The sequence below is a fragment of the Saimiri boliviensis genome, chromosome 12, assembly GCF_048565385.1.
Source record: "Saimiri boliviensis isolate mSaiBol1 chromosome 12, mSaiBol1.pri, whole genome shotgun sequence".
Classification (NCBI taxonomy): domain Eukaryota; kingdom Metazoa; phylum Chordata; class Mammalia; order Primates; family Cebidae; genus Saimiri; species Saimiri boliviensis.
This window is the reverse complement of record NC_133460.1, coordinates 18,786,573-18,802,035: the sequence shown is the minus strand read 5'-3', so window position 1 is coordinate 18,802,035 and position 15,463 is coordinate 18,786,573. Positions and strand designations below refer to the sequence as shown.

The 15,463-nt window shown below is 45.1% G+C and overlaps 1 protein-coding gene across 1 annotated transcript in view; it reads right to left on the bottom strand.

Annotated features, from left to right (window-relative positions):
* Positions 1 to 15,463, bottom strand: part of DNAH3 (dynein axonemal heavy chain 3) — a 213,900-nt gene that overhangs the window by 5,727 nt on the left and 192,710 nt on the right. The window contains exons 60-63 of the mRNA XM_074381954.1: positions 13,423 to 13,565; positions 12,139 to 12,343; positions 10,797 to 10,934; positions 8,245 to 8,628 (exon numbers count right to left, since the gene is read on the bottom strand). Of these exons, the coding sequence (XP_074238055.1) occupies positions 8,275 to 8,628; positions 10,797 to 10,934; positions 12,139 to 12,343; positions 13,423 to 13,565 (840 nt within the window). The 3' untranslated portion in view covers positions 8,245 to 8,274. The remainder of the gene's footprint in view (positions 1 to 8,244; positions 8,629 to 10,796; positions 10,935 to 12,138; positions 12,344 to 13,422; positions 13,566 to 15,463) is intronic.

Genomic DNA, 15,463 nt, shown 5'->3' with positions numbered 1-15,463 from the left:
CCACCATGCCCAGCTAATTTTTTGTATTTTGAGTAGAGACAGGGTTTCACCATGTTGACCAGCATAGTCTCGATCTCTTGACCTCGTGATCCACCCACCTCAGCCTCCCAAAGTGCTGGGATTACAGGCGTGAGCCACCGCGCCCAGCCTAATACTTCTTGATTACAGGCAAAAATTCAAATGTCTTCTTGAAACCTCCACAATTGATTCTCACCTCATCATGTGCACTTAGGATATCCCTAGAATTTCTCAGCGTCTTTCTTCCTGAATGGATGGCATTATCCCTAGAGGTCATGGACTTTACATCCTCACTACAATCACCTTTGGAAACAAGACTAAGGCCTGTGGGAAGAAGGCAGAAGGGTGCAAGAGCTTTTCATGGGAATGCCATTCACCACACATGCGAGCTAATGCAAAGGAATTTTTCAGTCACTGGAAGTTACTGTGGGCTACTATGAAACTATGTACCACTCTCAGAATATTCTTAGACTTTTTTTTCAAGTTACAGATTTACTTAAAAGTGAGGTTTTTCGTGTGTGTTTTTTGTTGTCTTTTAACCCTTCCAATTTCTAGATAAACTCATCATAAAAAGTGCATCATTGGATTGACCATGGTTTTTCAATGAAGTTTTATGAGATTTCTGCCTTAACTAAATGCATATATTCCTTATCTTAAAGCCTGTCATCACTTAGGATGCACTTATGGGATCTGAAAGTCTCACTTTAAACTCATATTGCATTCATTACGAGTATATTATATTAACATAATTGAAAAGTACAACATCCAAGCCAGCTTTCAAATTATGTCTAAACAGAAGTGGGACAAATAAGACTGGAAAATATAAGGGATTTATTACAGCCCTTCGAGAGTAGAGTCAGGTGAGGGTCACATGGTGAGTCATTTGTACATCAGTGTCATTTCTTTTTTTTTTTTTTTTTTTTTTTTTTTTTGAGACGGAGTTTCGCTCTTGTTACCCAGGCTGGAGTGCAATGGCGCGATCTCGGCTCACCGCAACCTCCGCCTCCTGGGCTCAGGCAATTCTCCTGCCTCAGCCTCCTGAGTAGCTGGGATTACAGGCACACGCCACCATGCCCAGCTAATTTTTTGTATCTTTAGTAGAGACGGGGTTTCACCATGTTGACCAGGATGGTCTCGATCTCTCGACCTCGTGATCCACCCGCCTCGGCCTCCCAAAGTGCTGGGATTACAGGCTTGAGCCACCACGCCCGGCATCAGTGTCATTTCTTAATCTTCAAAGAAGATGGGCATCACCAATAAACACAAAGCATTATCAATTTTTGTCTCTCTATTTTTTTCCAAAATGTATTCCTGACTCTCAGAAGCAACATTTGGAACCTACTCCTATGAGGAGGAGCACATGTTTTCACACTTAAGGTAACTATCATGGGGCTTGGCAGTGACATAGAGAACAAATGATGCTGTATCAGTGGGGTAGTAGTATATGCATATTTAACACAATGCGGCTAGTACACTTTGTGCTGCTATAATGGACTATGTAACACTAGGTACTTTATAAAAGAACAGAGATTTATTTATTTATTTATTTATTTATTTTGAGACGGAGTTTTGCTCTTGTTACCCAGGCTGGAGTGCAATGGCGCGATCTCGGCTCACCGCAACCTCCACCTCCTGGGTTCAGGCAATTCTCCTGCCTCAGCCTCCTAAGTAGCTGGGATTACAGGCACACGCCACCATGCCCAGCTAGTTTTTTGTATTTTTAGTAGAGACAGGGTTTCACCATGTTGACCAGGATGGTCTCGATCTCTCGACCTCATGATCCACCCGCCTCGGCCTCCCAAAGCGCTGGGATTACAGGCTTGAGCCACCGTGCCCAGCCCGAGATTTATTTCTTAACAGTGATTGAGGCCAGGAACTACAAGGTCAAGGGGTCTGCACCTGCTGACAACCTTCTTGCTGTGTCATTCATTACCTGGGAGAAGGCATCACATGGTGAGAGTGAGGTTGGCCAAACTCACTTTTGTAACAAACCTACTGTCACAATAATGTATGTATACCTACCATAATGACATGAATTCATTCATGAGGTCAGGGCTCTTATAATCTAATCTTCTCTTAAAAGTCTCACTTTTGAACACTGTTGCATTGGGGATTAAGTTTCCAACACATGAACTTCAGGGGACACATTCCAATCATTCTGTCCCTGGCCCCCAAAATTCATGTCCTTCTCCCATGCAAAATACATTCATTCTATCCCAGTAGCCCAAAAGTTTCAACTTGTTTCAGTATAAACTTAAAAGCCCAAATTCCAGACTCATCTAAAACAGATACGGGTGAGGATCCAGGCACAATTCATCCTGAAGTAAATTTCCCTCCAGCTGTAATCCTGTTTTATCTGCTTCCAGGATACAATTGCAGGACAGGCATCAAATAGACATTCCCATTCCAATGGGAAGAAGAGAGAGAACTGGTCCCAAGTGATTCTAAAACCCAAGAGGGAAAACAATATTAAATCTTAAAATAGGCGGTGCAGAGTGGCTTACGCCTGTAATCCCAGCACTTTGAGAAGCTGAGGTGGGTGGATCATGAGGTCAAAAGATAGAGACTATCCTGGACAATATGGTGAAACACCGTCTCTACCAAGAATACGAAAATTAGCTGGGCGTGGTGGCAGACGCCTATAGTCCCAGCTGTTTGTTAGGCCAAGGCAAGAGAATCACTTGAACCCAGGAGGTGGAGGTTGCAGTAAGCCAAGATCACGCCACTGCACTCCAGCCTGGCAACAGAGCAAGACCATCTCAAAAAAAAAAAAAAAAAAAAAAAAAAAAAAGATACTACAATAATCCTCTTTGATTGCATGTTCCACACCCTGGGCACAACTGGGGTGGGAATTGAGCCCCCAATGCCTCAGGCAACTAGGCTGAGTCTACCCAGCATCTCTCATGGGCTGGAATCATGCCTGCAGCTTTCCCACGCTGGAGTTGCACATGGCGGCCTCACAGTTTGTGGCCTCAAGAACTGCCCCACTCTCATGACTGCACTAGGCATTTCCCTAGTGAGAACTCTGCAATGGCCCTGCCCCTGTGACAAATCTCTTCCTGGGTCCCCAGACTGTCTACAACACGCTTGGAGATCTAGGTGGAGCCAAGGCACCACGGCACTTGTGTTCTGTGCACCTGTAGAATTGGAATCACATGGATGCTGCCTAGGTTCACGGCTTGTACTTTCTTTTTAATTATCCTTTTTTTTTTTTTTTTTTTTTTTTTTGAGATGGAGTTTCGCTCTTGTTACCCAGGCTGGAGTGCAATGGCGCGATCTCGGCTCACCGCAACCTCCGCCTCCTGGGTTCAGGCAATTCTCCTGTCTCAGCCTCCTGAGTAGCTGGGATTACAGGCACGCGCCACCATGCCCAGCTAATTTTTTGTATTTTTAGTAGAGACCGGGTTTCACCATGTTGACCAGGATGGTCTCGATCTCTTGACCTTGTGATCCACCCGCCTCAGCCTCCCAAAGTGCTGGGATTACAGGCTTGAGCCACCGCGCCCGGCCTTAATTATCTTTTTAATTGACACATTGTATCTAAACAAATGGGACAAATTGTATATTATAATTGTACATATTTATAGGATGCAATTGGATGTTTCAATACATATCTAGTACATATTTATAGGGTACAATTTGATTTATGTGTGTGTGTGTGTGTGTGTATAAAACCGATCTATAGGCCGGGCGCGGTGGCTCAAGCCTGTAATCCCAGCACTTTGGGAGGCCGAGGCGGGTGGATCACGAGGTCAAGAGATCGAGACCATCCTGGTCAACATGGTGAAACCCCGTCTCTACTAAAAATACAAAAAATTAACTGGGCATGGTGGCACGTGCCTGTAATCCTAGCTACTCAGGAGACTGAGGCAGGAGAATTGTCTGAATCCGGGAGGCGGAGGTTGCGGTGAGCCGAGATCGCGCCATTGCACTCCAGCCTGGGTAACAAGAGCGAAACTCTATCTCAAAAAAAAAAAAAAAACAACGATCTATAGCTTGCACTTTCTGGAGTGACAGGTCAAGCCCGTGGGCTGGTAGGCCCACTTGAGCCATGGCTAGGGCAGCTGAGCTTGTAATCTGGGGAGGGAGTCCTCACCTGCACCTCTCTGAAAACCTTGCCCTCAAGGTCCTAGCTTACCTCAGAGATCGCTGAAATGCCTTTCGGGTTGTTTTCCCATTGTCTTTGCGAATAAAACCTGGCTTCCTTCTACCCATATTAATCTTTTTTAAAAGGGCTGCTTGGCCAAACCCTTAATTTTCTCTACTGAACATGCTTTTAAAAAATTCTTCGCAGCCAGGTTCACGCCTATAATCCCAGCACTTTGGGAGGCCATGGTGGGTGGATCACCTAAGATCAGAAGTTTGAGACCAGCCTGGCGAACATGTTGAAACCCCATCTCTACTAAAAATTTAAAAATTAGCCAGGTATGGTGGCTGGTGCCTGTAATCGCAGATACTCAGGAGGCTGGGGCAGGAGAATTGCTTAAACCCAGGAGTAGAGGTTGCAGTGAGTGGGGATCATGCCACTGCACTCTAGCCTGGGCAATAAGAGTGAAACTCTGTCTCAAAAAAACAAACAAGACAAAACAAAAAGTTTTCATCCAGCCTTTTCCATGATGGAAGTCCATCTCATTGCTAGCAAGCCTTTGAACATCTACCATATGCCTTAATGTGAATTTTACGTGCCTGCCCCCTCTGCAAACATGCACATACTGTTACATGAAAGCATAATTGTCCGTTTACTCTCAAACCTTCCATGTAACCTGTGTTCTCTTCTTAATAGCATTTTCCCTGCCTTCTCTCCAAAACTACAAAATCCCCATCTTGGGTGTCTTGAAGGCGTAACCTATCTTCCCTACATCCCCACCTTCACTGTAATTATCTCCCAACACTAATAAGGACTGAATATAACTGTTTACCCACGAGCTAGATTTTTATTTTTTTAGACAGTTTCACTCTTATCACCCAGGCTGCAATGCAATGGCACGATCTCGGCTCACTGCAACCTCCACCTCCCAGGTTCAAGCAATTCCCATGCCTCGGCCTCCTGAGTAGCTAGGATTACAGGTGCCCACCACAACACCCAGCTAATTTTTGTATTTTTAGTAGCGATGGGGTTTCACCATGTTGGCCAGGCTAATCTCCAACTCCTGACCTCAGGTGATTTCATCCGTCTTGGCCTCCCAAAATGCTGGGGTTACGGGCGTGAGCCACTGCACCTGGCCCCCAGGAGCTCGATTTTTAAAGAACAAGGGCTAGCTTGGTGACAAGGCTTGTCTGATGTCATCTGCTGAGCTATTTATAGGCAGGGCCTGCAGCTTTTCACAGAGCTGATCTCTGGCCATCTCTTCCCCAGGACTCCAGCCTCAAACTCAACATGATTTCTGAGGAACATATTGCTCTTTCACGGGAGGAGACATTAACTACCACATTGGCCCCAATAGAAAATGACCTCAAATTTCAGGCAGTCTTTCTTTTCAAAGTGGAGAACATTTTTTAAATTACAGAAATTTAATCCATCATATGAAAACATTCTGTCCCTTGACCCCTGAGGAATGAGACCAGTCCCTGCCTCCCTCAGCTTTTTGTTGCGGAAACTGTGGTTAGATAACTATAATTAAAATTCAGCTGTTCTCTTAGCAACCCCCTCACTGACAGCTCCTTCACAGCTTGTGGTATAACTTACCTACCAGTCCAAGATTCAGGGATTTCAGATCCTGACCATCCTTCTATCCAAAATGACTAACAATATTATTTGGAACAATAGGGTGGTTCCAGTTATCTGTTCATTGTGATTTTTTCTCCATTGGAAAAATTTGTATTTCTTTCTTGAAAAAATAGCTATTGGCTGGGCGCAGTGGCTCACACCTATAATCTCAGCACTTTGGGAGGCCAAGGAGTGTGGATCACTTGAGGTGAGGAGTTCGAGACCATCCTGGCCAACATGGTGAAACCCCATCATACTAAAAATATAAAAATTAGCCAGGCATGCTGGCAGGTGCCTGTAATCCCAGCTACATGGGAGGCTGAGGCAGGAGAATGGCTTGAATCTGAGAAGTGGAGGTTGTAGTGAGCCAAAATTGTTCACTGCACTCCAACCTACGTGAGAGTGTGAGACTCTGTCTCAAACAATAAATTTTTTTAAAATCAGAGACCCTCATTCAAAACATTTCTTCCAGTGAAGAGGCAGAGAAGCCAAGGCCAGACACGTGAAGACCCCCAAATAGTCTCATGTCTTTCCTCAAGTACGAAGTGACCAAGGCAGTACTCTGAAATAAGCCACTTAGTGCCAAAAGGCTACATGAGAGAGTTAGCAAAGAAGTAATATATCAAGAATTTGATTTTTGTCTCCCTCAAGATTCTTTTCCAGCTGGCCCTGGGGAGAAACAAGTGATTGAAATTTCTTGGATATAGATCTACATCAAAACAGAGCCAAGTCCTTGGCAGGAAGGCAGTGTGTGGCGTGAAAAATGCATGGGTTCAAGAACCAGACCAGCACAGACCAGGCTTTGCAGTGTGAAAAAGCTGGGTGATTTTAGGGAAGATAATCTCTCTGAACCTCCAAGGGAGAGGGCGGTCAGTCCTACCACAAAGGATCAAGTGAGAAATCTAAAGTCTTGGGCACAAACCATGGTGTATAGTGGGCATGCAATAAATACTGCTTTTCTTACCTTCCTTTTCCTCTGGAAATTTCCACCTATCTGTGTAGGCTAGTAGAGAAGCAACTGTGTCCCAGTTCTACCACTGACTAGCTGTGGAACTTTGGGCTAGTTATTTTTCTAAATCTCTGCATTTGCCTCCATAAAATGGAGATAATGGCTCCCATCTAGATTATTGTGAAAAGTGCATTTTATTTTATTTTTTGCCCTTATATACTCTCCTATCCAAAAAGAGTCCATTTTAAATATATCAAAGACCTTAGCCAATAAAAGTGGCCCAAGCCTCTCTCAACCTCTGAGAGGCCTTGGTGGTAACCCTTATGGATAGACAAGGAAAGATGTGATTGAAATTCAAAGACAGTTACAGCAAAATAACAAGAAAAAAAAAAAAAAAAAAAAAAAGGCCAGGTACAATGGCTCGTGGCTGTAATCCCAACACTTTGGGAGGCCAAGGTGGGTGGATCACTTGAGTCCAGGAATTTGAGACCAGCCTGGCCAACATGGCAAAACCCATCTCTACTAAAAACATGAAAATTAGCCAGGCAAGGTGGTGCATGCCTGTAAGCCCAGCTATTCAGGAGACTGAGGCACGAGAATCACTTGAACCTGGGAGATGGAGGTTGCAGTGAGCTAAGATCGCACCACTGCACTCTAGCCGGGATGGCAGAGCAAGAAACTGTCTCTGAAGAAGAAAATAACTATAAGGGAGCTTAGTTAACTGACCAAGAGTCTATGTTGAAAAGTCCCACTGCCTGTGTTCAAATACTACTTGAGTAACTATCTGATTTGGGGGAGATTGCTTATTTTCTTTGTATCATGATTTCTGCAGCTATAAAATGAGGATAATAATAATACAATTTATAGAGTTGCTGTGAAATACCTGGCTCATAGCAATTGCTCCATTAATATAATGGTTGTCATCATCACCACCACCATCATCAAGAATGAAATGCCTTTTGGCTGGGCGCAGTGGCGCCTGTAATCCCAGCACTTTGGGAGGCTGAGGCGGGCGAATTGCCTGAGCTCAAGAATTCAAGACCAGCCTGGGCAACATGGTGAAACACTGTCTCTACTAAAAAAAAAAAAACAGGCCGGGCGCGGTGGCTCAAGCCTGTAATCCCAGCACTTTGGGAGGCCGAGGCGGGTGGATCACGAGGTCAAGAGATCGAGACCATCCTGGTCAACATAGTGAAACCCCGTCTCTACTAAAAATACAAAAAATTAGCTGGGCATGGTGGCACTTGCCTGTAATCCCAGCTACTCAGGAGGCTGAGGCAGGAGAATTGCCTGAACCCAGGGGGCGGAGGTTGCGGTAAGCCGAGATCGCGCCATTGCACTCCAGCCTGGGTAATAGGAGCGAAACTCCGTCTCAAAAAAAAAAAAAAAAAAAAATTAGCCTGGCATGGTGGTGCATGCCTGTAATCCCTCAGCTACTCAGGAGGCTGAGGCACAACAATCACTTGAACCTGGGAGGCGGAGGGTGCAGTGAGTCGAGATCATGCCACTGCACTCCAGCCTGGGCAACAGTCCCCAAAAAACACAAAGCGAAACGGAAAGAATGAAATACCTTTTATTTTCTGTCTTGAGATGAATGCCGTCAGTTATCCAGCTGGCACAGTGAGGCCACCCCTCGGTTTATCCAGTGCTTCTGGGGCATGTCTGTTGGGAGCTCAATGGAGAGGACATAGTTGGTGGAGTGGCCAGTGGTGGAGAGGGTTCCTCTCCGGGCACTTGTTTTGTAGACTGGACACACATAAATGTTCTGATGCAGAAACGCTGCACTCTCCCCAGGTTTCAGCCAAATGACGGGCAGTGGGTCATAGAGGACTTTGGGGAGAGATTCCCCAATCTGCATCGCTTTCCTGTCCCAACGAGCACCTTCCAAGAAGAGCCCTTTTATATAGGCCCCATCTTCAGGGTTATTCTCCATCACTGTTTCTTGTGTGGTGACCTAGAAGAATAAAAAGCTGCGAGTTTCATTGCCTGCCATTTTCCTACATGGTCAGCTTTAAGAGACTGGAATCTTTTGATACTCAAAGTGCAACCTGGCTACAATATCTACCTCTCCCAGGATCCAAGGACAGTGGGGCTTCTGTGGTAATATTCCTGTCTGCCATACATGGGCCAGGCCTGACTCCTAGTCAGTTTGCTGCCCTTCCCAGTGGTGGGCTGGAGATGCACTAAAGTTGGAATCAGGAGGCCACATTACCTGTAACTCACTTAGTGACTTGCACAATCCCTTCCCTTTCTGGATCTGGATTTAAAAAGTGAGGGGTTAGATTCAGATTCAGAGACAGACTGGGTAAACAGTTCTGGAGACGTGTATGGGGAGAATAAAGCCTTGATTTCTAGTTTGTGTGGTATAAAGACTTCCACCATCGTTTATTTCAGGCTACCAATGATTTAACAACCAGCTCACAAAATTCCTGAAAATGTAACAGTTGGCCCTGAGGTGCTGATATGAGTGAGCTCCAGCACACCACTGTTTAGATTCAGAGGTGGCAAACTCAAACTCCTTAAGGTAATTGCAGAAAATGGACATGGTATGGGAGAATAGGGAGGGGTGGGGATGATGGTAAACCAGAGAACACAAGGTCCATTTAAAAATCATTCAAATTATAATTTTAAAAAAATTGTTATGGTGAATGGAATGTTTTTCTCATTTCTAAGTATATATTGCAAGAACAGGAAAAGGCTACTGATTTTTATAAATTTAACCAATATCCAGTGACCTTGTAAATTCTTCTACAGATGCTCCTCAACTTATAAGGGGGTTGCGTCCTGATAAACCAATCATAATTTGAACATATTGTAAGTCAAAACTGCACTTAATATACCTAACCTACACCAAATGTCATAGCTTAGCCTGGCCTGCCTTAAATGTGCTTATAACACTTACATTAGCCTATAGTTGGGCAGGAATCATCTAATACAAAATCTATTTTATAGTAAGGTGTTGAGTATCTTATGTAATTTATTGAATACGGTACTAAAAGTGAAAAACAGAATGGTTGTGTGGGTACTCAAACTGTAGTTTCTACTGAATGCATATTGATTTCACACCATGAAGTCAAAAAACTGTAAGTTGAACCACTGCAAGTAAAAGACTCTATGTTTTTTTTTTTTTTTTTTTTTTTTTTTAGATGGAGTTTCGCTCTCGTTACCCAGGCTGGAGTGCAATGGCACGATCTCGGCTCACCGCAACCTCCGCCTCCTGGATTCAGGCAATTCTCCTGCCTCAGCCTCCTGAGTAGCTGGGATTACAGGCACGTGCCACCATGCCCAGCTAATTTTTTGTATTTTTAGTAGAGACGGGGTTTCACTATGTTGACCGGGATGGTCTCGATCTCTTGACCTCGTGATCCACCCGTCTCGGCCTCCCAAAGTGCTGGGATTACAGGCTTGAGCCACCGCGCCCAGCCCGACTCTATGTTTTTAATCACTTCTGATTTCTAGGTATACGACCATTTCAACATCAAGGAAGATGGTTTTATCTTTTCTCAATGTTTATTTTAGTCGTTGTATTTTATTTATTTATTTATTTTGTGTTTTATTATCTTATTTCTTTTGGCTTAACATTGTCTTCAAAGGCCAACCAGGTTAAGTTCATTCATAAACTAACAAGACATAAGGCAACCAGTTTGTGACCTCTGGACTAGATGATTTCGAAGGATCTTTCCATAGAATTTAAAATTCTACAATGCTCTGTAACACGCAATCTTACCCACTCCACTCTCTATATATGACAGGGTGATGCCTGTTAACTGGCCATTCTTTTAGGTTGACTCCAAGAGAAGGACTAGTCATTAATATTATTCCAAATGAAGAGTCCACCACGTTGAACAGACAAAGTGGGAGAGTGCCTTCATTTTTCTTGGTATTCTGATGGAATCTGAAAAGATTCCCTTTTTGTATACACACAGATAAAGCACTGGGAATCCTCTAATTATTTTAGGAGTAGCTTTTGGAGCTACTGTAAATTATGCTAAATACTTCATATGTACCATCTCAGAAGCATTTGGCTCTTAACACATCCACATTTTTTGACTCATAAGGAAATTGGCAACATTGCTTTCTCTGGTCAGCCCCTTGAGTGAACTTAACCCAAAGCACTCTTACCTCAAACTCAAATCCAATGTGGTCAATGGGAATGGTATATTTCCGGGCATAATTTTGAGATACGCCAGTCAGAAAAGACTGTGTGAAGTAGAATCCAGAGATCCAAAATACCACAGGAGGCCCGTTGTCAATCCATTCCTCGAGAGCAACAGAAATCAAAATTCAAAATCACCAACACATCAAAGATAGTTCAAAGGCAAGTAACGTAAATGAGTCTCATATAAAACACTCTTTTTCTTTTTCTTTTTTTTTTTTTTGAGGCGGAGTTTCGCTCTCGTTACCCGGGCTGGAGTGCAATGGCGCAATCTCGGCTCACCGCAACCTCCGCCTCCTGGGTTCAGGCAATTCTCCTGCCTCAGCCTCCTGAGTAGCTGGGATTACAGGCACGCGCCACCATGCCCAGCTAATTTTTTGTATTTTTAGCAGAGACGGGGTTTCACCATGTTGACCAGGATGGTCTCCATCTCTTGACCTCGTGATCCACCCACCTCGGCCTCCCAAAGTGCTGGGATTACAGGCGAGAGCCACCGCGCCCGGCCAAAACACTCTTTTTCTTATTTTTCTTGAAATGGGCAACCCTTTTGGTTAACTTCATCTTCCCATTTTTTAAATAAATATAAAATACTTTAAGAAAAGCCCAGGTACTACAAAAATTAGCCAGTGGTAGGTGCCTGTAGTCCCAGCTCAGCTACTTTGGAGGCTGGGGCAGGAGAATTGCTTGAACCCAGGAGGCAGAGGTTGCAGTGAGGTGAGATCACGCCATTGTACTCCAGCCCGGGTGACAAGAATGAAACTCCATCTCAAAAAAAAAAAAAGAATAAAGAAAAGCCCAAGTGCAAGCTGGCATCAGGGTTACAATAGAGTGCTGGGAACTATAGCAGTAGAGAATATGTGCCTTGTCTAAACTGAGCAGCTGCCCCTCATCTCCAGCAACAGTTGCCATGTGAGAATGCAGGCCCATTGTTTCAGGTCTTCTATTTTTTGCCGTGGAAACATCTGGATTTTTATGCATAAAAATCCAATGTTTATATGCTGGTTCAAAAAATTTTTAAATATCAGGCAGCCAAACCAGACAGAATTATTGTCCAAATCTATCCCATGAGCCACTAGTTTGTGACATTTATTCTAGTTCCTGTCCCTGTCTCCATAGAGTATCATCTTTTTAAGGACTTTAAAGTTTCCCTCCTGCCCTCCACTCTGGGAAGACTATTTTCAGAAGCTCAATCCAGGATGCTCTGTGGCTGACTGCCCTCCTCCCGCTGCCTCTAGTCTGTCATTTCAGAATGTCCTCTCCACCTAAGTGAGCATGCCAGGTTCCCAGTTACCCCTGGCTCCCAGGTACCTGGAAGAAGGTCAGGCGGGCCAGCAGGTCAGCCACATAGCCCCCCAGGGGCTTCAGTGATGGGTAGGACTTGGCCGCCCACATGGCTGGCACTTTACCCACAAGCATGCTGTTGAAGACTTCCTCTAGCTCTGAGGACATCAGGACCTGTCCTTTGATGGCTCGGCCAAGATCAATGAGGCTCCTTCGAACCACTTTGGTCAGCCTGCAAGAACAGAGGAGCTGGCTGATCTGGGCTCTCCAGTGGCCACATTCTACCCAAGTCCACTGACTCCTGTCTCCTTATACTTTTCCCCCCTTTTAAAGGTCAGGCAATTAATGCACAGCCATTAATTGAGAAAAAATTAATCATCAATTACCTTGCTACCTAAATATAACGTTGATGTATATTTTTCCAGATTTTACTCTATGTGAACAAAAATTATTTTTAATGAGATCATACTATATTATCTTTCTATAATCTGTTTTTCCCTCTTAGCATATAGGAAACATCTTTCCAATTCAATAAATAGAGACCTAAATTGTCCTTTTTTTTAGAAATGGAGTTTCACTCTGTTGTCCAGGCTGAAAGGCAGTAGTGCAATCATAGCTCACTGCAGCCTTGAACTCCACTGCACCTGGCCTAGAACCATTTGTATAGAGCCTTTAGTCCTAGATATGGTTCTAACCACTATGCATGGTTCTCATTCAAAGTATGCAATAGGGCTGGGCACAATGGCTAAGACCTGTAATTCCAACACTTTGGGAAGCAGAGTAGGGAGGATCACCTGAGGCCAGGAATCCCAGACCAGCTTGGGCAACAAAGCAAGACCCCATCTCTCAAAAAAAAAAAAAAAAAAAAAAATATGCAGGCATGGTGGTGCATGGCTATAGTCCCAGCTACTCAGGAGGCTGAGGTGGGAGGACTGCTTGAGCCCAGGAGTTTGAGGCAGCAGTGAGTCATGATCACGCCACTGCACTCCCAACTTGGGTGACAGACAGAGACCTCAACTCAGAAAAGAAAAGTGTCTCTAATGACTGCTTTTACTATTAGCCTGTGTTTGATATTGGTTTTAGCCTAACTTTACAGACGTCACATGAATGAATGGGAACAAACAAATGGAATGATTCAACTCAGGGCCGGCATGTGCTGGGGATGGCCCTATTCATACCCCTATTATGGGTGGGACAAACCACTTCCTCTGTGTAGCAACCCCTTATCAAGCATCCATCTCAGCTACTGCCTGTTAGATCCTACTCCTCTTGTTTCAACTCCCAGGATTCAAGCTAGATCATCCAGCCCACCTGTTGAATCGGATGAGCTCCTGCCTCAGGACGGTGTTCATGGATTCCTCATAGACCACAGGGTACAACTTCATGACCTCTTCCAGGTCAAAGTCTTTGGGAAGCTTGGAGAGAATGTCTTGCGCCAACTCCTCAACCACTTCCTTAAAGTGCAGAAGAGAGGTGAATGAGAAGCAAACTTTACAGGCTGTGGCACTGGATAAACCTGAAGTACTGAGCATCTGGCTTTTCAAATGTATACTGTGGGACTTTCCTGAGAAGTCTCCAACAGAAGCCATTTCTGCCTCTGCTGGGGAAAGGACTCATTCATCATCCCACCAGCCTTGGGGAGGACATCTCCCCTTGGCCCAGAAGTATAAAGAGTCCTGTCCTTGGCAGTGGCTTACTCTGTAATCCCAGCATTTTGGGAGGCCAAAGTGGGTGGATCGCTTGAGTCCAGGAATTTGAGATCAGCCTGGGCAACAGAGCGAAACCCAGTTTCTATAAAAAATATAAAAATTAGCTGGGCGTGGCGGTACACACCTGTGGTCCCAGCTATTCGAGAGGCTGAGGCAGGAGAATTGCTTGAACCCAAGAGGCTGATGTTGTAGTGAGCTGACATCGCACCACTGCACTCCAGCCTGGGCAACAGAGGGAGACCTAAAAGTTCACTTGCCTAAAACTTTAAAACAAACAAACAAACAAACAAAGAGTCCTGTCCTGATATTTCAGGTAAGAGCCTGAGGGCCAGGTAGCTTCGGGGTAGCACTGAACCTCTGTTTTCAATGTCACCCTTGGGTGAGAATCTCCCACAGCCTCAGTCCCTGAGGATTAGCTCCTGGTGCCATGGGACCCTTTCTCAGTGCCTGTGACACCTGGAAGGCAGCAGGCCATTCTTCAGCATTGAGCAAGAAAAGCACAGGACGCTGAGCTCAGCCTAGTAGGCAGGGGACAGGCCTCGAGGCTCCATGAGGAACAAGAACTGAGTGTGGGAGACAGACATCCTTTCGTCCTGTGGATGAGGGATGCTGGGATGTATACTTTTTTCCCTCTTTCCACTGTGAGGGGAATTTCCACTCCTACATCGGGACATACCAACCAGGCTGGATTACCTTCATACCAGTGATACTTAATGGCACTAGAAACCAAATCAAGAAAGTTCTACAGTTGGGAGAGGTTGAACAGGAGGTAGCTCGGAAGGTGGAGAGGAAGGGATGGAAGAGGAAGTGGGGTAGAGTCAGGAGAAGGTGGCTCTGGCTCTGTCCTTGGATTTTATGAAGGCCAGGAAGCTGGTCACTTTCTCTCTCTAAGGATTTGTTTCTCTCTCCGTTTGTAGACTGAGGAGGGTAGCCTGTGTCAGTGCATCACAAAGTGTGGACTGGGGCTGCTAGAGGGACCCAGTGATTCTAGGTGTTTCCAGGACACAGAAAAATCATGTTGAATTACGTGGTAAGAAAGTTACTCTTGCCGGGCGCGGTGGCTCAAGCCTGTAATCCCAGCACTTTGGGAGGCCAAGGCGGGTGGATCACGAGGTCGAGAGTTCGAGACCATCCTGGTCGACATGGTGAAACCCCGTCTCTACTAAAAATACAAAAAATCAGCTGGGCATGGTGGCGTGTGCCTGTAATCCCAGCTACTCAGGAGGCTGAGGCAGGAGAATTGCCTGAACCCGGGAGGCGGAGGTTGCGGTGAGCCGAGATCGCGCCATTGCACTCCAGCCTGGGTAACAACAGCGAAACTCCGTCTCAAAAAAAAAAAAAAAAAAAAGAAAGTTACTCTTTCAGGTTTTGGGGTTTTTTTCATTGTTGTTATTGTTTTGAGATAGTGTCTCAGTCTGTCATCCAGGTCGGATTGCAAGGCACAATCACAGCTCACTGCAGCCTAGACCTCCTGGGCTCAAGTGGTCCTCCCACCTCAGCTTCCTGAGTAGCTGGGATTACAGGTGCACACCACCCCGCCCAGCCTGTAGCTGGGACTACAGGCATTCGCCATCACACTCAGTTAACTTTTTTTAAGACAGGGTCTTGGCTGATGCCCTTTTTGGCCTCAGCCCACCTGTACC